Source organism: Dama dama, chromosome 5, assembly GCF_033118175.1.
Source record: "Dama dama isolate Ldn47 chromosome 5, ASM3311817v1, whole genome shotgun sequence".
Classification (NCBI taxonomy): domain Eukaryota; kingdom Metazoa; phylum Chordata; class Mammalia; order Artiodactyla; family Cervidae; genus Dama; species Dama dama.
In genome coordinates, this window is record NC_083685.1 from 28,245,854 (window position 1) to 28,270,504 (window position 24,651).

At 43.4% G+C, this 24,651-nt stretch overlaps 1 protein-coding gene across 2 annotated transcripts in view; it reads right to left on the bottom strand.

Moving 5' to 3' along the window:
* Positions 1 to 19,735: 19,735 nt before the first annotated feature.
* The window catches only part of ZNF268 (zinc finger protein 268), a 34,186-nt gene continuing 29,270 nt past the window's right edge, over positions 19,736 to 24,651 (bottom strand). For both annotated transcript variants that reach the window (XM_061142214.1, XM_061142215.1), the window contains exon 6: positions 19,736 to 22,706. In XM_061142214.1, coding sequence (XP_060998197.1) covers positions 20,230 to 22,706 — 2,477 coding nt within the window. In that variant the 3' untranslated portion in view covers positions 19,736 to 20,229. The remainder of the gene's footprint in view (positions 22,707 to 24,651) is intronic.

Consider the following 24,651-nt stretch of genomic DNA (forward strand, 5'->3'; position numbering starts at 1 on the left):
TGAAAAAGTAAAATATGTCATTATTAATTTTTACATTGATTGCATTCACAAATGAAAATATCTTTAGCTGTAATGGGTTAAAATATACAGTTGAAATAATTTCACTTGTTTGTTTTTACTTGTTAAGATGTGGCTACTAAAAATATAAAGTGCTTAAAGTTATTGTTGGACAGTGCTGGTTCAAGCCATGAGAGAAAATAAAGTCCACAGAAAGAGCTCAGCAAAGCTCTTCCCATGGGAAAGAGTCTATCTACCTCAACCTCACCCCAAGATGTAGCAGACTCTCTCATACACACACACACACACACACACACACACACACACACACACACACACACACACTTTCTAAACCAAACATTATTCCCACCACTATGTCCCAAATGCCTTGAGGCTGCATTCCTACAGTCTTAACCAGAATAATCTCAAGAAAGAAGTCAGAAGTCAAGATAGTTTACCAATTATGATGAGTCAAAACCAGAGACTAAGGATAATTTTAGGGAGAATTTCCTGCTCATTGACTTCTGCTATTAATTCAATACACTTGAGAAACTTTTGAAGCAGGGTCATTTTAAAAAATCACTTCATCTTTACTATGTAAAACATACAAGATATGTAAAGAATAATAACTGTAGCCAATAAATGAAATCGGGATGATAGGATACAAACATCATTATTAGTGAATCAGTCAGAGGACAGATGGTGGTAATTTGGGCTTCTTTAGGTTGATTCTGATTGGATGACCAGCACATCAACTGTGTTATGCTGGCACTCCTCTTAGTTAACCACCAAGCCCACCAACCAGACTAGTCCTTGTTGACAAATCCCCTGGCTCCACCCCTGTGATAGCACCTGGAGAATTTTCCCAACATCACACTCTGTCACTTCTCTCTCCTTCCTGCCACGGGCCAGGGAAACATTTTCTCCATGGCTCATCCTCCGTGTCTGCCCAGTTGTCCCTCAGGTAAAGGAGAGGACCAGGGTGCAGACTCTGTGAGCTGCAGGAAATAGGACAAGGACTGGGGTATGCTCACAGAAGAGGAGAAAATCTTTAGTGCGCTGGGTAACAGGGTCCAAGAAGCCCCAGTGAGTTCTGAACAGAATTGAAGATGATGGTGCAGGACAGAGCAGAAATGTTTGGGTGGGAGGGATTCTTTTTTTTATTAATATTTAAAAAATTTATTTATTTATTTGTTTAGGTTGTGCTGGATTTCGTTGCTGTGCAGGTTTTCTCTAGTTGTGAGAAGTGGAGGCTACTCTCTAGTTGCAGGGTGCAGGCTTCTCATTATGTGGCTTCTCTTGTTGAGGAGCATAGTCCCTAGACACCAGGGCTTCAGTAGTTGCAGCATGTGGCCCTAGAGCATGAGCTCAGAAGTTGTGGTACACAGGCTTAGTTGCCCCGAGGCCTGCGGAATCTTCCTGCATCAGGGATCAAACCCTGCATTGGCAGGTGGATTCTTATCCACTGCACCACCAGGAAAGTCCTGCTTTAATTATTTTTAAGTGTACTGTTCAGTGGTATTCGGCATACTCATATTGTTTCACAACCTTGACGCCACCGTCTCCAGAACTCTTTTCGTCTTGCAGAACTGAAATGTTGTCCTCATTAAACACTCAATCTCTATTCCCCCTCCCCCAGCCCCTGGCACCCACCATTCTACCATTTCTCTAGGAATTTCACTCCTCTAGGGAACCTCATATAAGTGGAATCATACAGTATTTATCCTTTCATGTCTGACTTATTTCACTGAGCATAATGTCTTCAAGTTCATCCATATTTTAATGTATGTCAAAAATTCCTTCCTCTTTAAGGCTGAAAAATATTCTGGCAGCAGGTAGTTGGTGTAGGGGAGAGGAAAGTGGCTGACAGCTCCCTCCCTCCCTCTCTTCACCTCCCCCAGTCTGAACCTCTCTCCCCTAGGGGTGGCTGATTCCCAGCATTCAAGGACCATGGTGGTCTTGGAACCAGGAACAGCCCTCCAGCTGCACCCAGGAGATGAGGTCCTTCTCATGGTCCTGTTGAGGCCTACAGCTCACGCTCTACAAGAAGAAACCTTCTTTTAAGACAACTTTTAAGAAAGTTTCTTTTAAGAAACTCTTTTAAGACATATGTACACAGATAATTCAGAAAAAGATGAAAGTTGAATTTTCAAAGTCAAAAGGAATCATTCAAAGTTCTGAGTCTATAGCCTTCCAAGCAGTTGGCGAAATGAACCCTCTGGACTCCTATACCAAGGTCACAGGCATGGAGCCCTGTACCAAGCTCACAGGACAAAATTATCCAGAACTGACCAAGTCCCATAGCCACTGTTGCCATGAGCTCCCCTAACCTAAACTGACCTTCTTCGACTCCATATTAGGTGAAATATACACCCTATAGCATCCTGACCAATCACCTAATGCTCCACCTCTAGCAGGAATTTTCTTTGTCTTGAAGCTATAAAAATTGGCTAGTAGCCCACAAGAGGGTTTGGCTCTCCTTGAGCCGGCCTGTTGTTCTAACAGCATTTTCTGCTCTAACAAATTCTATCTTCCTCTCATTCTTCCTCATATATGCTGTGCCTCTCATTATCTCTGCCCTTTGTTCTTAATAAACTCACTCCCTTCTGAAATACACCATGTCTGGAAATTCTTTTCCAATCCATACATAGACATGAACAGGCCCTAAGGTTCTCCTCCTAGACCCTGCTGTTCTGTCCGAGTAGGTGGTGTCTCCTTCCTCCTTTTGTCTTCCAGGCCTTGGGCTGTGGCAAGGGTCTGTCCTTGGCTCATTGATTCTGTCCATCCCCTAGAAGAGGCTCAGATGACCCAGAAAACCACCTCCAGTCCCACCCAGGGAGTCCCCTCCCTACCCAAGAAGATCCCAGGAAGACTGACTTATGGCTACAAACCCTGAAAAGCCCCTTCTCCCCACCAGATCTGGGGTCTGACTTGGCTTATCACATGTGTGTTGACAGGCCAGTGAGACATAAGATACTTCATGCCTTCACCGTATCAGTCATTCAAGTACCCATCGTGTTACATGGTGCCTTCTACATTCAGCCAGGCACTAGTCTCCACCCTCCAGAGCATGCAGACGGTGTTAGATAATAGTAAACACATATTTGTAACATATAGATACAGAGTTTGAGATGTACCAGGTGTTCCAAGCATTTTTTAGACATTCACTCTTTAATACTCTCCCTAACATTGCAGGAGGTAGAGTTAGCATTGCCAAATATCAGAGACAAAAACTGAGGCATAAACAATATTGCTCCCAAACCTTGTATCTTCAGACAACACATGCTCAACACCTCATTGTTTCTGTGACTCAGGAATCAGGATGTAGCTTAGCTGGGTGCTTCTGACTGACCTGCAGTGCCTCTCATGCTGGGACAGCCATGTCATCTGAGGCTCTTCTGGGGGGATTTGCTCCCCAGTTCACTCACATGGGTGTTGTCAGGATTCTGTTTGAACTGAGAGCCTAGTTCCTATCTGTCTGTTGGATGCAACTCTCCCTCGACTTTCCCCAATGGGGCCTCCATACATACATATACAGGGCAGCTCAAAACATCTGTGGTTGCTCTCCCATTTCCAGAAAAAGACTGAGTGAGAGAGAGACAGAGAGAGACAGAGAAGGAGAGAGGAACAGAGGGAGAAAGGGAGAACTCGAGAGCAAGTAAGAGGGGAGTGGCAGAGTTTTTATTGTCATTGGTGTGACATCCTATCACCTGGGCTGCATTCTTTTGCTCACATAGGATGTCACACATGGATGTCAGTGTCACATAGGGATGTACACACCTGGAGGCAGCTGTCACTGAGAGTCCTTGTGGAGCCTGCCCAGCACACAGACCAAGAGGCACAGGACCTGAATCTAAGCAGGGAGGGTTGGAAAGTTTATGCCAGTGGATGACAACATCTGAATCTCCTCTGATTTCTACCCTTTAAAGGTGCAGACCTGAAAATGAGACCAGTGGGCAATGACTTTTCCAAGGTCACTTGGCTGGAACCCAGACCTGCTTCGAGAGGTATTCCCTGCGGTGTCCAACCCTTCTTGTAATAATGATCTGTGCCTCAGATACACGTGACACGAGCACACAGATGCTGAAGGCATTGTTTCACATCCACCAACAGTTTCCCCAGGAAGTAGACTCTGGCCTGGTCCCCACTGTGCAGGTCTGGAGACTCGGGAGGACCCGGGAGGCTTTTCCAGGATAGAAAACTGCCTTCTCAAAGCAGGATCCTGGTTCCATTACCAAGAAGCAGTGGGGAGGGCTGTGCAGTCAAGATGGGGCTTTGAGTGGGTTTGCATGAAGGAAGAAGTGACCTCACTTCCTCGGTGACACAGCAAAACAGAACTTGAAATGTGGTAACCCAGCAGCCATGTTCTAGAGCCAGCTAGCTATCCCTACTCACGTGACCAGAGGTGCTCAACACAGCGACCTGTTCTCAAGTTGTGGCCTGACATTCTGAGGCCCCAGCTTCTGGAAAGCTGAGAGTGGGGGCCTTTTCAGACACGGGGTCAGCCCTCACCTCCAACGCCTCTGGCCATTTGACAAGAGGCCTCCGAAGGTAACACAGGGCAGCCCTGGCCAGGCCTCCCAGGCCACAGCTGTAACTCCACATGGGCAGCCCACCCAACATATCTGGTCAGTTCCTGTGCATGTTTGAGAGAGAGAGGTGGGGGAAGGTAGATGAGGGGACAGGAGCAGTTTGTTAGGTGTTGGAAGTCTGTTCATCCGTCATTAGCATCCCCAGCCAAGGCTGGCAGGCTGGGAAGGTCAGCGCTGGGAACCAAGTTCCTTGCCCCTGGTGTTATCCACACACCCTTGAGAAGTCATCTTGTTCCCTCTCTGGCTCGATTCTGTGCAGGTGGTCCTCTGCCTGACCTGGGGAGCAAAACTATGGTGGAGGCGCCCTGTAGTGATAGCCAGGCTTACTCCTGATGCCTCCCGGCCTGACTACCTAGCCCAGGAGATCCTGGAGGAGCCGGTAGACACTTCAGCTACCCCATTGCCCTGGCTATGGGGCAGATGTCCCAGGCCACCAACCGCTGGGGTCAGTCTGATCTGAGAGTGGTTGTGGAGGGCCTGAGATGACCAGGGCAGGCCTGGAATCCCTTCTTGAATCTGAAGCCCCCCAGGGCCCTGCCAGGGTTTTCCAACTAGAGTGCCCCTCAGTCCCACTCCCAAGGGAATCGACGTCCACTCCTCCCTCACTAGCAATGTCAGAGGGTAGAAAGCCACTCTTCACAAATTTGTTGGATAGTAGAGAAAAAAAAAATTGTTTTCACTTAGCACTGGGCCATATGTATCTTTGCTTTTTTGTCCTTTTACTGAAGCTGGGATCTATATAAGGGAAGTCTCAAAATTCCCTAAAATATGAAGGAAAACCCAAGTCTTTATTTGAAATCAGCAGGATCCCCATTGAGCACATCTGCCCTGTTCACTGTCTCCTAACTGGGAAGGGACGAGTTTCACCCAGCCCTCTCCCTCCATGTCAGGGGCAGATCAAGCCTCAAGAAACTCAGAGGGAAAGGTGAGCAGTCCACACTCCGGAGGGTCCTCAGCTCTGACTTCAGGGCCGTGAGCAGCCAGCTGCATCCCCAAGCCTCTGTTTTCTCAGCTCAGCGGGGCTGTTTGTTGAGAATTCACTGGGATAATGGTCTTAGTGCTATTAGGGAGGCCTGTTGTTACTCAGATAACAAGGTGCCTTGACTGCAGTCTTTGTATCACCCTTCTCCGTCTCCACCAAACCCAAAGGCCTCCTAAGGGCCGCAACCTTTTCCAATGCGTGTGTGCCTGTCACTCCTCTTGGCCACACCCCCGAGGGGCGGGGCCTCCTGGCTGAGCTCCAGGTCTCCACCCAGAGTGAAGGGATGATGTGGTATCTGGTCATTAACTTGTTCTCAAAATTTTCAAGGACAAAAAGATCTTTGTTTACCATTTTCAACTTTGTGTAAATTTTCTATCGTTTCAAAACAAAGAAATGCTTTAAAACTGAAAGGTCTGCGTTTTAGGGACCCTAGAAGGTGAGTGGCCACATGAGTGGCACGTCTGTCGCTCCTGACGCTCGGCCCTGCGGTTCTGGGGATGAAGATGGGATGGGATGGGGCTGCCGGGAGGTGGGGTGGGGGGGAGGGGGGAACCAGTGAGCCCAGGGACCCTTGGGCTGTGGGGGTAGAGTAAGATGCTCTCAGCTGAGATGCCCCCTCTGGGGAAAGTTGCCAGGGTCTCTTCAGGTGTCTTAGGTTCTCAGCGGCTCCCCACTTCACCGTACCTTCCAGCAGTTACGTGGAAGTGCCCCGTTATTCCTCTGCCTCTCCCACTATCCTGTGAGCCCAGAGGGCACACACCTGGCTTAGTTTCCCGCTGTATGACCTCTGTCGACCAACACGATCGGGAGGCTAGGGCCAAGGGCCCATTCCCGGAGGTGACAGTCCTGGGTGTCAAAGTCCTCACCAAAGGGGGTTAGAGGTGCTGGGAGCTGCAGCCCACTCAGCCCCAGGGCCTGTGCGCTTGACACCACTGCTTCCATCTCCAGGGAAATTCCTCGATTCTGGGGCAAAACGACCAGGTGAGGGGGCAGAGGGCAGAGATGCCCACAGGACGCTGCTGATAAAACAGAGCCATTGGAAAGGATTTGAGTGCCGATCACCAGGGCCCTGTTGCGTGGATAAGTACCCTCGGGCAGCAAAATGTGGGCCCGGTTTGAGAAGGGCAGGTGTCCAGGATAGTTAAGTAAATGGAGGGGCGGCGTGGCTCAGAACATTAAACTTTAACAGAACATTTGCTGGGCAAGCGCAATCAATTGCAACCCAGGGGAAGGCACTCCGCAGCCAGGAGGCTCTTCTGCAGCTCACGTGCCTCTCTGCAAACCCCAGACTCAGAAAGGCCAGAGGCGCCCACACCTCACTCACCACAGCTATTGGGAGAAGCCTGGCCTTGTCACAGGACAGGGACGGAGGGTGGGGCAGCGCAATACCCTCTTCCCTGAGGAAGGCCTTCACCGTCAGGAACCTGTCCCGGAACTTGCTATGCTCCCGGCACCCCTCCATGCTCTGCGCGCGCTCCCGCGGCACCTCCCGAGAGGAGTTGGGCAGGCGCCGTCACTACAAAGTATCGAGGCCTCAGTCAATCCCTGTGTCAGCTCGGCCGGACAGCGCTGGCCTGTGCCCCCTAAATCCGGGGGCTTTGGGGGCCCGCTTGGGTTCAGGGGGTTCTGGTGGTTCTTGGTGAGCCGAGAGGTTCTCCAGGGAACGTGCGTGGAATTCAGGAGGGTTGCCTGAGAACTGAGAGGTTGGTGGTGAGGCGGCGGCGCCATCCAGCCTGGATCTGCGTATCCTTGGGCCTCAGAAGCAAGGGAGCCTGAGAGTCATGGGCTGGGGTGGAGGAGAGGGTCCCATGATCCCCACCGCTGCAGCAGGAGGAGGCTGTAATCCTGGACTGACCCCACGACACAGCCCTGGAGCTCTGCAGAGACAAAGCCCTGTTGGGGTCACAGCCCGTGGGGCAGACACTCTGACCTCTCTTGTGCCTGGGTAGATGCGCACCCCCTGGACTGTGCGGGAGAGAGCGCCTTCAAGGAGCCCAGGCTGCAGCAGAGGCCCCCGTGAATCTCACGCCCGCGGGATCCTGGGTGCTCAGCTCCGCCGGGTGGAGAGGCCTTTGTGATGGTGGGGGCCTGGGGACCTGAGTTCTCCAAGCCCCTGGTTCACATGCAGGGGAAACAGCTGAACTGCCCTCCTCCACTCGGACAATTCTGGGCTCTCCCCTGTGCAGGTTACAGTCCTGTGAGTTTTGCACAGCAAGTGGAAGGCGCCCTAGAGATGAGACCAGAAGGGGTGTTAGTCGCTCAGGGACTTTTTGTGATCCCATGGACTGTAGCCTGCCAGGCTCTCTGTCCGTGGGATTCTCCAGGCAAGAATACTGGAGTGGGTCGCCATTTCCTTCTGCAGAGGATCTTCCCCAATCAAACCCAGATCTTCTGTATTGCAGGCGGATTATTTACCTTCTGAGCCACTAGGGAAAGCCCTATATATAAATTCATTTTTGGCTCTGTGAGTGTGTGTGTGTGGGTCTTTCTTGACGCTGGGGCTTTTCTTTAGTGGGAGAGGAGGGGAAGGCGGGGACAGGGCGGGGAGAGGCATGTGTGTGTGGCGCTACTCTCTAGTTGCAGTTCCCTGGCTTCTCATTCCAGTGATTTCTCTTGCTTCAGAGCACAGGCTCTAGGTGCAGGGGCTTCAGTAGGGCTCTGGGCTAACTCCAGAGTGTGGGCTCAGTGCTCAGCTGAGGCACGAGGGCTTAGCTGCTTCATGGCATGTCGGATCTTCCCTGATCAGGGATTGAACCCACCTTTCCTGCATTGGTAGGAGGATTCTTAACCATTGAGCCACCAGGGAAGCCCCTTCAAATTGCTTTTTAAATGATCGTCTAGGTAAAAATTCTCTGAGGTCAAAGCTCATGCCTAAGCTTATGCAAGACTTTGGGTGAAAGAGAAACATTCCAGCATCTGTTTACAGGACAATCTGAAAACAATCCAAAGATTTGGTGGGAGATTTCCTCACACTGCAGGAAGAGGATGAGCTCCTGGAGGATAATTAGTAGTTGTGCCCAGAAAGATGCTTCCTGACCCAACTTGTAACACATTGTACGGAGAAGACAGCCTGTTACAAAAACAGGGTGAGTGGTACGGAGCCAACTTGAAAAGATAGACATGAAATGATATATACCACATTGTTATTTTGTTTTTATTTATTATTTTTACCTTTAAAATTTTCTTTCTTTCTTTCTTTTTTTTTTTTTTGTTTATCCACCTTTCCTAATTTTTATAAAAAGATAATCAGCTTTTCTTGTTTTAAGGTTCAAGAAGAGAAAAAAACAAACCATAGACCACGGGGTTGGAGGAAGCACCGCCCCCCCCCCCCAGGGAATGTGGGTGAACAGAGAGGAAATGAGAGGTTTGCTGCGGGGAAACCCCGCTGCTATCGGAATGCGGCCCTTTCTCCAGGGCCCGCTGGGAGCTCAGTGACAACTTTTCTGATTGCTCTCCACCCATTAAGCACCAGTGAAGTTAAAACCTCAATGGAACCCCAAATGTCCAAGTACCCATGTTATAAAATTGAATGTAATTTAACAAATGCTATGATTCTAATTTGTTGCTATAAAATCAATGACTATTTTTGGCTGCCAGGTAAAGATTTACTGTTTACAAATGTCTTATGTAAGCCTCCCAAGCCTCCTCTGAGGGAGTGTTACGTTCCCTTGTTACTAATAAAGGAATAGATCTAGTGGATTTTAAAACACTTTCTACTAGTAAGTGCCTTCTTTAACTGTCAGATTCAAAAGCTTACATTCTTAACTTAAGCACATAATAATTTTAAGTATTCTAAATCAGGGCAAACTCTTCATAAACTTCATTTTTGATAGTGGTTTAACCTTCTAACAAAAGGTAGGCCAAAATTTAGTTATCCAACACCCACTGTAAATAGATGCTGCCTTCCTTCTTCCATGCTCTCTAGTCTGAAAGGCAGTCATCACCACATAATGCATTCTAAAGCATACTGACCTGCTGTTTGCAGATTTTCTCTTCTCTTCTGGACCCAGGCTACCTGGTGTGGACTCCCAGTTCAATTGTTTAATAGCCCCGTGACTTTGACCCTCTCTGTACCTTCTCTTCTCTTTGGTGAAGTTTATTATTTGTAAAAACAGGCCTTTCCTCATTGTGATTTCAGATGCGTCCAGCAGTAAGCAGCTGCGAGCAGCAAGCAGTGGCTGGAAGCAAGATCTTAGTTTTCCGAACCAGGAGTCCTAACCACTGGGCCATAGCAGTTAGGGCCAGAGCCCCTAGTGCTTGCCTGACTTAGTCAAGAATGAATTCAGGCAAGGAGGCAGAAGCTAAATCGCAAAGTAAAAAGTTTACTGAAAAGAAAAATACATGTGGAAAGGTACATGGGTGAGCTCAGAGAGAGAATCTTGACTTTAGGAAGTTTAAATCCCTGATAAGGGGGCAGTTTTCCAGGTTTTTGTCTTTCTTCAGGCCAATCATCTTGCTTTGTCCCCCCTCACTCCAGTTAATTTGTCTCAGGACCCTCCCCTCAGGTTGCACATACACCTGTGAGCCAAGCTGGATCTCAAAGTGAAGTTTTCTGGGAGGAGCAAGACTCAATATGGCCTGGAGTTATCCCCTGACTTTTGACCCCAAGGAGCTTTTCTGCCTATGTGTAGTATCTCCCTTGTCCCAAAAAAGAGTGGGGGAGGGGCAGGTTCAGATCCCTTAATCCTTTATTCAAACAGGGTTTTGCATCTATTTGTCCTTGCCATGGTTATTACCTTGACTGTTGCCGTGACTATTACCTTAAGGTGTTTACAAGAGACAAAGACTGGCTATCTACCCTGTTTCTCTTGTTACTTCCTTTTTGGAGGGCAAGCAGGAGGCTGATTGTAAATTCCTCAACTGGAGCCCACCCATCTCTTGTCTCAGAAAATGCTAACAGTTATAAGTATCCAACCTGAAGCCCACTTCTTCCTGCCCCATGAAAGGCAAACAGGAGGCAGGTTGTAAATGTCTAACCTGGAGCCTGTCTATCTCCTACCTCAACTGGATTGAGGTCATTAAATGAGTCAATAACTCTTCACGTGCTATCTTCTTTTTTATCATTTTCTTACCTATGCTCTTCATTTTTAACACATTCAATATTTGGTAAGGTAACGTCTCCTTTATGACTTCTGTTCAGAAATTTTCTGGCCATTCACGTACTTTCCCCCATAATGATTAACTGAACACATTAAAAAAAATCCCTGATCCACAAGACTTTAAGCCCATCTGGATACAACCTCCTAAGAACCCCCTTTTGATCCTAAACCCCTCTCTTCCATCCAGGGAATTACCTTCATCCCCAGGGTCCCCCTGAGGGAGTTCACTGCCCCAGGATGCCTTCTCGAAGGTCCTAGGGTAAGTACCTCCGGGGGGTGGGGTGGACGTATCAGATTTGTTGAATGTCTGTCTGCATATTGGGTACTTGTGGCTGTTGGAGACCAGTTATTTGGCCCTTCCTTGGGTTCACAGAATTCCAGGGAGCAGGCCGTCTGGGGAACAACCTGGGAAAGCAATGCTGGACAGAAAGACAGGCATCCCGGGTAGAATGCTGTGAAGGACAGAGGAAGTGTAAGCAAGAACTTCAAAGAGTGACTCAGTTGTCCTTCCTTTCTTGGAAGAAGGCAAGTGGCACATGGGAGCAGGGAACAGGAAGACCCTCCCCACACCCTGACCCAGAGGCAGTTGAGGCTGCCAGCCCTGCTAGAGGATTAGACCCTGTTCTCCTTCAAGCTTGGATGAGTTGCACTCCAGCTACAGGTCTTTCAAGGGAACAAAGGTGTATAGCCCCCTCCTCTGGGTCCTGTGCAGGGCCTCTGTGGCACACCTCCTTCATCACCCTGGGTGCCAGCATCTCCACTCAGGGCCAGGACCAGCATGTGGGTGCCCGACACTCCCTGGAGTCTGGATCTGTAAGGCCCAGGCTGGAGAACTTTACTGTCCAAATAAGGCCTGCACCAGGGGAGGCAAGTGAGGAACCAAACAACTTAGTCACCAAGATAAATAGTATTTTAACACAGTATTTTTAAAAAACACTTTTTTTTTTTTGGCTAGAGAATTCACAATGAACACACACAAAAAATTTAAAGATGAGATGACTACTACTGATTTTTGCTTTTGCTTCAGGGTCAGAGGTGGCTGGGCAGTGGTGCTGTGCCCAAATAAGACCCACTTCACCTGCTGCAACCCTTCTCTCCCACTGGTGGTCAGTCAGGTATGAGGGGGGGACAGGGCCTTGGAGCCCAGGGACTGTTTACTGAGCATATGTGACTCTGTGAGGTGGGTATTTTGCCCTCATTTCCAAATGACTTTTGATTTTTTTTGCTGCATTGAGTCTTTGTTGCTTTGTGCAGCCTCTCTCTAGTTGCAGTGAGCCGGGGTACTCTTCACTGTGGTGTGAGGGCTTCTCATTGCAGTGATTTCTCTTGTTGTGGAGCACAAGCTCTAGGCACATGGGCTTCAGTAGTTGCAGCATGGGGGCTCAGTAGTTGCAGCTCACAGGCTCTAGAGCATGGGCTCAATAGTTGTGCTGCATAGGCTCAGTTGCTCTGCAGCATGTGGAATCTTCCTGGACCAGGGATCAAACCCGTGTCTCCTGCACTAACAGGCAGATTCTCATCCGCTGCACCAGGGAGGTCCTGCTGAGGTGTTTTTTTCCCTTTTGTTTTTTTAATGGGTGCTGTGGAACTTGAACATATGCTTCTACTATGCCTATTGATGTGATCATATGATTTTTTGTTATTCAGGTATGAATTAGTGATTAAATTCTGAAATTGAATCAGCTTTCTACTCCCAAGATAAACTCCAATTTATCATCATGTATTACCCTTTACATATTTCAGGAGTAAATTAACTAAATTGAAGATTTTTACATCTGTGTTCATAAAGAACATTTATAGTATCTTTTATTAAAAATATCAGAGTAATACTAACTTCATAAAATGAGTTAAGATGTACTTGTCATCTATTTTCTGGAAGAGTTTGTATAGTATTGGTATTACTTCTTTCTTAAATGTTTGATAGGAATGACCACTGAAATGATCTAAGCCCGGATTTTTCTTTGTTGGGAGATTTTAAACTGAATTTAATTTCTTTCATTAATGTAGCACTATTTGGATTAGCTTTATTGGTAGTTTCTATCTTTCAAGAATTTAGTCCATTTCATCAAAGTTGTCAAATTTGTGTTTTGTGTTGTTTATTCCCTTTTTGTTTGTTTGTTCTATTGGCCTCTGGTCTTATCCTTACTATTTCATTCCTATTTACACTGGGATCTACTTGTTTTTTTCTTGTTTATTATGCAGAGACTTTATTGATGTGAGACCCTTATTCTTTTTTAATGCAAGCATTTAGTGATATTCTCTCTCAGTTCAGTTCAGCTCGGTTCAGTCACTCAGTCAAGTCAGACTCTTTGCAACCCCATGAATTGCAGCAACCAGGCCTCCCTGTCCATCAACAGCTCCCGGAGTTTACTCAAACCCATGTCCATCGAGTCAGTGATGCCATCCAGCCATCTCACCCTCTGTCGTCCCCTTCTCCTCCTGCCCCCAATCCCTCCCAGTATCAGGGTCTTTTCCAATGAGTCAACTCTTCGCATGGGGTGGCCAAAATATTGGAGTTTCGGCTTCAGCGTCGGTCCTTCCAATGGAAACCCAGGACTTATCTCCTTTAGGATGGACTGGTTGGATCTCCTTGCAGTCCAAGGGACTCTCAAGAGTCTTCTCCAACACCACAGTTCAAAAGCATCAATTCTTTGACACTCAACTTTCTTCACAGTCCAACTCTCACATGCATACATGACCACTGAAAAACCATAGCCTTGACTAGATGGACCTTTGTTGGCAAAGTAATGTCTCTGCTTTTTAACATGCTGTCTAGGTTGGTTGTAACTTTCCTTCCAAGGAGTAAGCATCTTTTAATTTCATGGCTGCAGTCACCATCTGCAGTGATTTTGGAGCCCACAAAATAAAGTCTGACACTGTTTCCACTGTCTTCCCATCTATTTCCCATGAAGTGATGGAACCAGATGCCATGATATTAATTTTCTGAATGTTGAGCTTTAAGCCAACTTTTTCACTCTCCTCTTTCACTTTCATCAAGAGGCTTTTTAGTTCCTCTTCACTTTCTGCCATAAGGCTGGTGTCATCTGCATATCTGAGGTTATTGATATTTCTCCCGGCAATCTTGATTCCAGCTTGTGCTTCTTCCAGCCCAGCGTTTCTCATGATGTACTCTGCATATAAGTTAAATAAGCAGGGTGACAATATACAGCCTTGACATACTCGTTTTCCTATTTGGAACCAGTCTGTTGTTCCATGTCCAGTTCTAACTGTTGCTTCCTGACCTGCATACAGGTTTCTCAAGAGGCAGGTCAGGTGGTCTGGTATGCCCATCTCTTTCAGAATTTTCCACAGTTTATTGTGACCCACACAGTCAAAGGCTTTGGCATAGTCAATAAAGCAGAAATAGATGTTTTTCTGGAACTCTCTTGCTTTTCTGATGATCCAGCGGATGTTGGCAATTTGATCTCTGGTTCGTCTGCCTTTTCTAAAACCAACTTGAACATCTGGAAGTTCATGGTTCACATATTGCTGAAGCCTGGCTTGGAGAATTTTGAGCATTGCTTTACTAGCGTGTGAGATGAGTGCAATTGTGTGGTAGTCTGAGCATTCTTTGGGACTGCCTTTCTTAGGGATTGGAATGAAAATGGACCTTTTCCAGTCCTGTGGCCACTTCTGAGTTTTCCAAATTTGCTGGCATATAGAGTGCAGCACTTTCACAGCATCATCTTTCAGGATTTGAAATAGCTCCACTGGAATTCCATCACCTCCACTAGCTTTGTTCTTAGTGATTCTTTCTAAGGTCCACTTGACTTCACATTCCAGGATGTCTGGCTCTAGGTGAGTGACCACACCATCGTGATTATCTGGGTTGTGAAGATCTTTTTTGTACAGTTCTTCTGTGTATTCTTGCCACCTCTTCTTAATATCTTCTGCTTCTGTTAGGTCCATACCACTTCTGTCCTTTATCAAACCCATCTTTGCATGAAATGTTCCCTTGGTATCTCTAATTTTCTTGAAGAGATCTCTAGTCTTTCCCATTCTGTTGTTTTCCTCTATTTCTTTGCATTGATCGCTGAGGAAGGCTTTCTTATCTCTCCTGGCTATTCTTTGGAACTCTGCATTCAAATCGGAATATCTTTCCTTTTCTCCTTTGCTTTTGGCTTCTCTTCTTTTCACAGCTATTTGTAAGGCCTCCTCAGACAACCATTTTGCCTTTTTGCATTTCTTTTCCATGGAGATGGTCTTGATCCCTGTCTCCTGTACAATGTCACTAACCTCCATCCATAGTTCATCAAGCACTCTGTCTATCAGATCTAGTCCCTTAAGTCTATTTCTCATTTCCACTGTATAGTCATAAGGGATTTGATTTAGGTCATACCTGAATGGTATAGTGGTTTTCCCTACTTTCTTCAATTTAAGTCTGAATTTGGCAATAAGGAGTTCATGATCTGAGCCACAGTCAGCTCCCGGTCTTGTTTTTGCTGACTGTATAGAGCTTCTCCATCTTTGGCTGCAAAGAATATAATCAATCTGATTTTGGTGTTGACCATCTGGTGATGTCCATGTTTAGAGTCTTCTCTTGTGTTGTTGGAAGAGGGTGTTTGCTATGACCAGTGCGTTCTCTTGGCAAAACTCTATTAACCTTTGCCCTGCTTCCTTTCATACTCCAAGGCCAAATTTGCCTGTTACTCCAGGTGTTTCTTCACTTCCTGCTTTTGCATTCCAGTCCCCTATAATAAAAAGGACATCTTTTTTGCGTGTTAGTTCTAAAAGGTCTTGCAGGTCTTCATAGAACTGTTCAACTTCAGCTTCTTCAGCATTACTGGTTGAGGCATAGGCTTGGATTACCATGATATTGAATGGTTTGCCTTGGAAATGAACAGAGATCATTCTGTTGTTTTTGAGATTGCATCCAAGTACTGCATTTTGGACTCTTTCATTGACCATGATGGCTACTCCATTTCTTCTAAGGGATTCCTGCCCACAGTAGTAGATATAATGGTCATCTGAGTTAAATTCACCCATTCCAGTCCATTTTAGTTCGCTGATTCCTAGAATGTTGACATTCACTCTTGCCATCTCCTGTTTGACCACTTCCAATTTGCCTTGATTCATGGACCTAACATTACAGGTTCCTATGCAATATTGCTTTTTACAGCATCAGACCATGCTTCTATCACCAGTCCCATCCACAACTGGGTATTGTTTTTGATTTGGCTCCATCCCTTCATTCTTTCTGGAGTTATTTCTCCACTGATCTCCAGTAGCATATTGGGCACCTACCAACCTGGGGAGTTCCTCTTTCAGTGTCCTATTATTTTGCCTTTTCATACTGTTCATGGGGTTCTCAAGGCAAGAATACTGAAGTGGTTTGCCATTCCCTTCTCCAGTGGACCACATTCTGTCATTCTCTCTAGGCACTGCTTTATCTGCATCTCAAAAAAACAAACAAACAAACAAAAAACAACGTTGTATTTTAACTTGTATATGTTTATTTTCCATATTTTTCTTGAAATATCTAGGACTGTAATTGTGTTCATGTCTAAGTGTTTGGGGATTTTCCTGTTCTTTTTGCAATTGGTTTCTTGTAAAGTTGCATTACAGTCTGAAGACATTTTGTATGATTTCAATTATTTGAAAAATTTTGTAATTAATGTCCCAGGATAGTCTGTATTGATGAATGCTTCATATGCAATTGGAAAGAATGTGTATTCTGCTGTAGGATGTTTTAGATGTGTTACCAAGTCTAGTTTGTTGATGGCATTACCCAGTGCTTCCACAGTCTTGTTTACTTTTGGTCTCCAAGTTATGCTACTGAGAAATAAATGTTGAAGTGTCCAACTAAACTGGTAAGAGTATATAAAGCTTTGTTTTTGCATGATTTTGATGCTTTAAGTGCCTGCACATGTAGAATCATCTTTTTGGTAAAATAATACTTTTCATTATATAAGGTGTCTATATATTCCTGATAATTTCCTTTGCTCTGAATATATATTTACTCTGCTCTGAATATATATTTACTTCCAGAAAAGGGTGTCAGCTTTTAGACTGGGAAATAGGGTAAGGATGACTCAATCTGATCTGTATTTCAACTAAGGTTGTTGAAGCTTTTGGTTGATTTACTGCAAAACTGCCTTCAGATATTTTGAGGGCAGATCAATCTGAGCACAGAGATGTAGAGGTCTGCTTGTGCTCACAGTCAAGCTGCCAGCTTTCACAACTGTACAACTTGCCTTAAAGCCTGTAGTTTAAGTATTTACCTATAGTTTATTTTGGTTTTTCTAAATAAGTCAATCACATCTGCACACAATTGGATTTTTGTTTCTGCCCCAAACCCCAATTCCTTACAACTTTTTGTTGTCACATATTGACTAGAACTGCCATTAGATTGCTCAATAAAATTGATGAGCATTCTTTAAATGTTCTTAATATAAAACATTTAATTTAAAGCTATACTGTTTAAATTACTGTTTTATTATAAAGTATGACAGTTGTCAGTTTTTGGAACGTACTGCTTGCAAAGGATTTAACTTCTAATTTAATAATAATTTAAAATCATCTATAGGAATTCTAGCCCATCAACAGATTTATCTACACATACTGAGATACTACTCATGGCTTCCCCCTCCCCCCAAGTAGTGATTAATTTTACAAAAAGATTTTTTAATATTAAATGTTCCAAGCATCCTAATATGTTTTAATTAGGATCAGATTCAAGTGCACATAACAGAACCAAGTCTCCTCCCAACAACAAAAAAGACTTGGACAAGACAGTTCACCTTTCTTTTGTGTAAAAACATGCCCAGATTTGGTAGTCTAGGGTTGGTATAGCAGCTCCATCATAACCAGAGAGCCACATCACTCTTTCTCTACTATACTCAAGCAGATGGCTTCCATCCTCAAGAGGAATTCAGGTTCTAGGATGGCTGCTGAGTCTCCCAACACCTGGCATACTGCATATTAAATAGAAAAGATTAAAGGACACTAGGGGGCTTCTCTCACATGTTTTTCTTCAGAAAAACCTTCACTTTATTCCTCAGTAACTCGTATTTCCATTTCATTATTCAGAATTAGCAGCATGATTACACTTAACTACAAAGAGAATGGAAAAATGTAGCCAGGCACATTAACATTATGAAAAATACAGTGAAACTGTTGTAATAAAATATTGGGTTCACTACTAACAGTCTGCTACACTAAATAATGTCATGACTTAACGAAATAAAAACTATATATTATTGGATCCATTTTTGCTATAATTCCATTTAGGATTTTAAAATCTACTACATGTTCACAAATGACTTTGTCATTTCCCCCAAAATGTCTAATTCCTGTGAACACTGTAAAACATCAGAATTATCGTTCCCTTAATGTTCCTGAAAAATATCAACTATTACTGAAAGTCTCAGGAACATCTTTCTTTTCTGGGGCTAGGGTAGAGTTAGAGGAACTAGGTAGATTTTCAAGCCAGAGATTCAATTTTTAACTCTTCTTTTTTGCTTACAAAAAATCTGTTCATTTTTGCTTAGTTTTATTTCTTGGAAAACTTTCCATTTAAGACCAAACCCAATCCACCAATATCCTTTCACACAGTACTTGATTTACATCTCCAACATTACATTGACATCTCTGGCTTCTACTGGAGGAAGCTGCATGTGAATGTGAATCACAAAACGCAGGGCCTTTAAAATCTAATAGACCTTGGAGAGTGGGACACAGAATATGTTTATTCTTTATTATGTGTATGTATCTTCCTTGGAACATCAATGACAAAATACATATTCATGACATTTTCCAAGTTTAGGGGACAGACGATAGCAAATATCTGAAATTCTTTCCTTATGCAAACCTTCTCTTCCCTTCTGTGAGTCATCACTCTTCACTCCAAATTTCTTAACTTTGTATCCTACATAAGGATTAGGCATTCAGAAATCAAGTAAATATATCCTTCAAGGAAGAAACAGTTTCTTTGGGTAAGCAATGGGATTCCCCACTGAAGGGCACAAAGTAGTGGTTGTTTCAGAAGTATCCGCAGTTTTAAATCCTCATATTCCTCCAAGATAGCCCTAAACTTATTTTCAGGGTTCTAGCTCTTTCCAGATTAATGCTAATACATAAAAGGTAACTGGTGAGGTTATGAAAAAAACTGATTTTGTAAGTAAGCCACTGGTAGAATGACTTTTCATGCCCTGAATCTACAGCTATACATGCACACTTCAGCAGCATCACTTAAAGGTATCATTTAAATGTACTGAGAAGGATACCAGATAGCTCAAATTAAGAGAGAAGTGAACTAGGATTAAGAAGTGACAACAACTAAAGCTATTCTGGGTAATCCATATAGAAGGAACTAATTAATATTTGCAGCAAGATGTTACCTGAGAACAAAAGCTAAGTTTGATTTTCTGTACTAAGGAGTCCATTAAAAATTTAAATTCTACACTATCTCAGCCAACTCCTGGCAGGGTACCTTGAATGATGATCTGATCATGCATACATTGTCAATTCTCTTAAAGGAAATCAAGGTATTCTAATTAAAGAGGGCAGGACAGATTCCAGATATGCAACCACATGAAACGTGAGCTATACTGATTATATAACTAAAGAGAGAGCTTTCAGGTCCATTTACAGAGGGTACAAAACAGTAGTAAAGGTTTAAAAGTACTGAAATGCATTTATATGCCATATTATTCTAGTAACAAGTTGTATTTTAAAGGTGTTGCCATGCAGAGTATAAATCCCCGGGAAACAGTATTGTTATCTAGTTATTTATCAAATGTGGCATCCATAAGAATATGCCAAAGTCCACAAAACATATTTTATAGTATAGAAAGGAAGAAAACACCTAAACATCACTGCAGGTCTTCTGATGTAATCCTTATTGTTATCATGATTATTACATTTACTCAGGTTAGAAAATCTTTATATTCTATAAAATGTTGATCATTGATAGTTGGATAGTTTTTTAGAGGCTTTTCCTAAGAGTTTAGAAGCATAATTTGGAGCATAATTTCCCCTAAATTTATAAAGGAAATTTTTTTTTCCAGATGAGTCAAAATAATAAACCTTTCTGTAGAGGCTTAAAAAATACTCATAGATCTTCATTCAGTCAAATTTTTACTTCTTTATTAGAAGCCTGTCATTTCTAGATGAAGAATTTCCCTAACTTTATATCATGGTTTCTCCAACATATAAGCTTCTGATGCCTGTAATACATTCAATTTACATGTTTTCTCGTTAAAATCCTAATTCCAATAAATTATGAATTTCAAAGGACTGTATTCTATACTCATTTGCATTATGGAATTAACTCTTTGCAGATGTTAGCATGTTAAGGAATAAAAGGATCTTTCCTACACCCCCCCAAAAAAGAAATGAGTTTCTGATATTCACTTAATTCATATTGTTCCTCAACTGCACAAACTTAAAGACATGGTGCGATTTCCTGCTAAGAACTTTCAGAGGGTTCACTGAATTCATACAGTTCCTGTGTACATTTACTGATTTTTTTTTTTGTGTGTGTGTGTATAAAAAACAGCTTTCTGTGGATTCCTTTCCACATGCCATATATACATGGTGTACAATGGGATGATTCCATTTATAAAGTTTCTCTCCTGTATGAATTTCCTAGGAATTCCTGTGAATTCACTTTTGAGAGAAAGTTTCTTATATTTAACTCACCAGTATGTTTCTCATCTGCATGAGTTCTCTGATGCATAATGAGTTGTGACTTCCAACAAAAGGCTTTCCCACATTCAGTGCATTTACAGGGTTTCTCTCCAGTATGAGTCCTCTGATGTGCACTGAGAATTGATTTCTGAGAGAAAGTTTTTCTGCACTCACTGCATTCATAGGGTTTCTCCCCTGAATGAGTCCTCTGATGTACAATGAGCTGAGACTTCCTAATGAAGGCTTTTTCACACTCATTGCATTCATAGGGCTTCTCTCTCATGTGCATTCTCTGATGTACAAGGAGCCGTAATTTCCCACTGAAGGATTTCTCACACTGACTGCATTTATAAGGGTTTTCCCCTGCATGAGTTCGCTCATGTACAATGAGTAGTGACTTCCAAATGAAGGCTTTCCTACATTTGTGACATTCATATGGTTTCTCTCCTGAATGAGTTCTCATGTGTATAATGAGATATGACTTGCTACTAAAGGCTTTCCCACACTCACTGCACCCGTAAGGTTTTTCCCCTGCATGAGTTCGCTGATGTGAGATGAGCTGGTCTTTCCTATTAAAGGCTTTCCCACAATCACTGCATTCATAGGGACTCTCTCCTGTATGAATTCTCTGATGTACAATAAGTTGTGAGTTAAAACTGAAGGATTTACCACATTCACTGCATTCATGTGGCTTCTCCCCTGTGTGAGTCCTTGTATGTATGATGAGGTAGGACTTGCTCCTAAAAGCTTTCCCACATTCAATGCACCCATAGGGTTTCAATCCTGTGTGACTTCTCTGATGTACAATGAGCTGTGACTTCAAACTGAAGGCTTTCCCACACTGATTACATCCATAGGGTTTTACCCCAGTGTGTGCTCCCTGATGTACAATGAGCTGTGATTTAAAAGTAAAGGATTTCCCACATTCACTACAACCATATGGTTTTTCTCCTGTGTGGGTTCTCTGATGTACAATAAGGTTTGACTTTGTATTAAAGGCTTTCTGACATTCACTACATTCATAGGGCTTCTCTCCTGTATGAGTTCGCTGATGTATCACGAGCTGTGATTTCAAACCGAAAGTTTTCCCACAATCACTGCATTCATAGGGCTTCTCCCCTGCATGAGTTCTCTGGTGTGAAATGAGCTGGTATTTCCGACTGAAGGCTTTCCCACACTCACTGCATCCATAGGGATTCTCCCCTGTGTGAATTCTCTGATGTATAACAAGTTGTGAATTAAAACTGAAGGCTCTCCCACATTCACAGCATTCATGGAGTTTCTCTCCTGTGTGAGTTCTCTGATGTATAATGAGGTACGACTTGCTCCTAAAAGCTTTCCCACATTCATTGCATCCATAGGGTTTCACTTCTGTGTGACTTCTCTGATGTACAATGAGTTGTGACTTCAAACTGAAAGCTTTTCCACATTGATTACATCCATAGGGTTTGACGCCACTGTGTGCTCCCTGATGTACAATGAGCTGTGACTTGAAAGTAAAAGCTTTCCCACATTCACTACAACTATAAGGTTTCTCTCCTGTGTGAGTTCTCTGATGTACCATGAGGTTAGACTTTGTATTAAAGGCTTTCCGACAATCACTGCATTCATAGGGTTTCTCTCCAGTATGAATTCTTTGATGTATAATGAGCTGTGATTTCAAACCAAAAGCTTTCCCACATTCATGACATCCATAGGGTTTCAGTCCTGAATGAGTTCTCTGGTGGGAAACAAGCTGATCTCTCCTAGTGAAGACTTTCCCGCATTCACAGCATTCATAAGGATTCTCCTGTGTATGAATTCTCTGATGTATAACAAGTTGTGAATTGAAACTAAAAGTTTTCTGACAATCACTGCATTCATCAAGTTTCTCTCCTGTGTGAATTCTCTGATGTGCAATGAGGTAGGACTTGCTGCTGAAGTCTTTCCCACATCCATCACACTTGTAGGGTTTTGCTTCTTCATGAGTTTCCTGATGCACCAGAAGGTTCGACTGGCTGCTGAAGGCCTTCCCACAGGAACTGCATTCAAATGATTTTCCTCCCATATGCATTTGTTGGCAAATAAGCTGTGGCTTTCTGTTGGCAGTTTTTCCAGATTCATCACTTTCACAGTATTTTATGCCAATAACAGCTTGTTCATGTTTAGAAAGGAAGGATGATTCCCTCAATGCCTGTAAGTCCTTAGGATTCTTTCCAGCGTAATTATTATTGAAACCTATATTACATTTCAAACTCTTTCCATTTGTGACACATTTATGAAATCTTTGTCTTGAAGAAGCATTACTTGCAGTAATAAGACACAGTTTTCCAAATGCAGTACAGGAATAGCCTTCTGCCATACTTCCCAGCTTGCCTTGATTTTCCTGATGCCATTCCACACAACCATCAATTTCCCAGACATCGTCTAGAAATGAAAATACTCATATGTTATAAATAGTGACATGATCATAGTATAGCATAAAATTGCCTTAAAAATTCCATGTCATGAGGTTTTTCTTAGTTTCCAATATCAGTTCTGAATATAAATAAAATCTCAAATGTAAATGTACACAAACTCCTGGGCACCTGCAGAAACAAAACAAATCAAAACATGAAAACAGGCATAGAGATCTGACAATAAATACAGCTTTGAGTTTCAAAATTTTGTATAATAGCTTCTTTGGAAAGCACATGGAGGGACTTCCCTGGTGGCCCAGTGGTTAAGAATCAGTCTTCCAATGTAGGGGATGCTGATTTGATTCCTGGTTGTGGAACTAAGAACCCACATACTGCAGGGCAACTAAGACTGTGTGATCCAACTGAATGCCACAATGAAGATTCTTTGTGCAGTGCAGCCAAAATTTAAGAAAAAAAGAGAAAGAAAGCACAAGGAAAAAAATGAGGAAAATTAAAACTTTCATTTCTCATGGGGGTAGATACTGCCCTAAATGGGAATTGATGTTTGGGAACATTTATAATTTGGAGGTTTGTGTACAAATGAATAAGGGTTCAGATTTAGGATGTAGAGAAACCTGGTATGAGGGATTAAGACCCTGTGATGTTGCTTCTTCAAAGCTGCCCTTCTGTTGTGTTCTCTCAATGCCCTGCTCTGTCCTTCACCTTGGTCAGCATGTTACTCTGGTATATCTATTAACTGGTCAACTCTACCCATTCTCTCTTCTATTCAACCTCCAAATATTTGTCATTGTGCATAAGAACTCAGACCCGTGTCTTGATCTTTATCTATTTTGTATTTTTGGAATTTGGTGTGGGGAGAGGGTAGCTAATGTTTAAACAGCATCTGTTCACCTTGCCTCTCTGTTTTTCATTCTCCTTAGAGGAAAAAAGTTTAGTCTCTTAGCTCTTTCTTATGGTATTTTCCTCCATGTTTTCTAAATAACAGCCTATTCTGTTGTACTTGGTTTTCTAATTACTCAGTGTGTAGGGTAGAGATTTAATTCCTCTCATCCTCCTCCTTTAATATTCCCCATGATATACACACTCTCTTCCCATACCTGCACCATCCTAATCAAGCTATTTCATGTTTTTGTTTAAATCAGTCTTCAGGTTTTACATCTTTACAACCATGCAATTTCTATTCACAGGTAAATCATGCAAGTGTACCATGGTTAGTTTTCGTTCATAAATCATTTTTTCTCTTGAGTTGTTTTACTTAGCTGCCAAGTTTTCTCTGTCATCATTCATGAATTTAGAATTAACACCCCCCCCCCCCCCAGACTCTTCTTCACATGTCTAAATAAATATTCTTTTGGTGCAGTTCAGTTCAGTCGTGTCCGACTCTTTGCAATCCCATGAACTGCAGCACTGCAGGCTTCCCTGTCCATCACCAACTCCCAGAGCTTGCTCAAACTCATGTCTATCAACTCGGTGATGCCATCCAACCATCTCATCCTGTCATCCCCTTCTCCTCTTGCCTTCAATCTTTTCCAGCATCAGAGTCTTTTCCAATGAGTCAGTTCTTCGCATGAGGTGGCCAAAATATTGGGAGTTTCAGCTTCAGCATCAGTCCTTCCAATGAATATTCACGACTGATTTCCTTTAGGATTGACCGGTTGGATATCCTTGCAGTTCAAGGGACTCTCAAGTCTTCTCCAACAACACAGTTCAAAAGCATCAATTCTTCTGCACTCAGCTTTCTTTATGGTCCAACTCTCACATCCATACATGACTACTGGAAAAACTTTGACTCAATGGACCTTTGTGGGCAAAGTAAGTATCTCTGCTTTTTAATATGCTATCTAAGTTTCTCACAGCTTTTCTCCAAAGGAGCAAGCATCTTTTAATTTTCTGGTTGCACTCACCATCTGCAGTGATTTTGAAGCCCCCCAAAATAAAGTCTGTCACTGTTT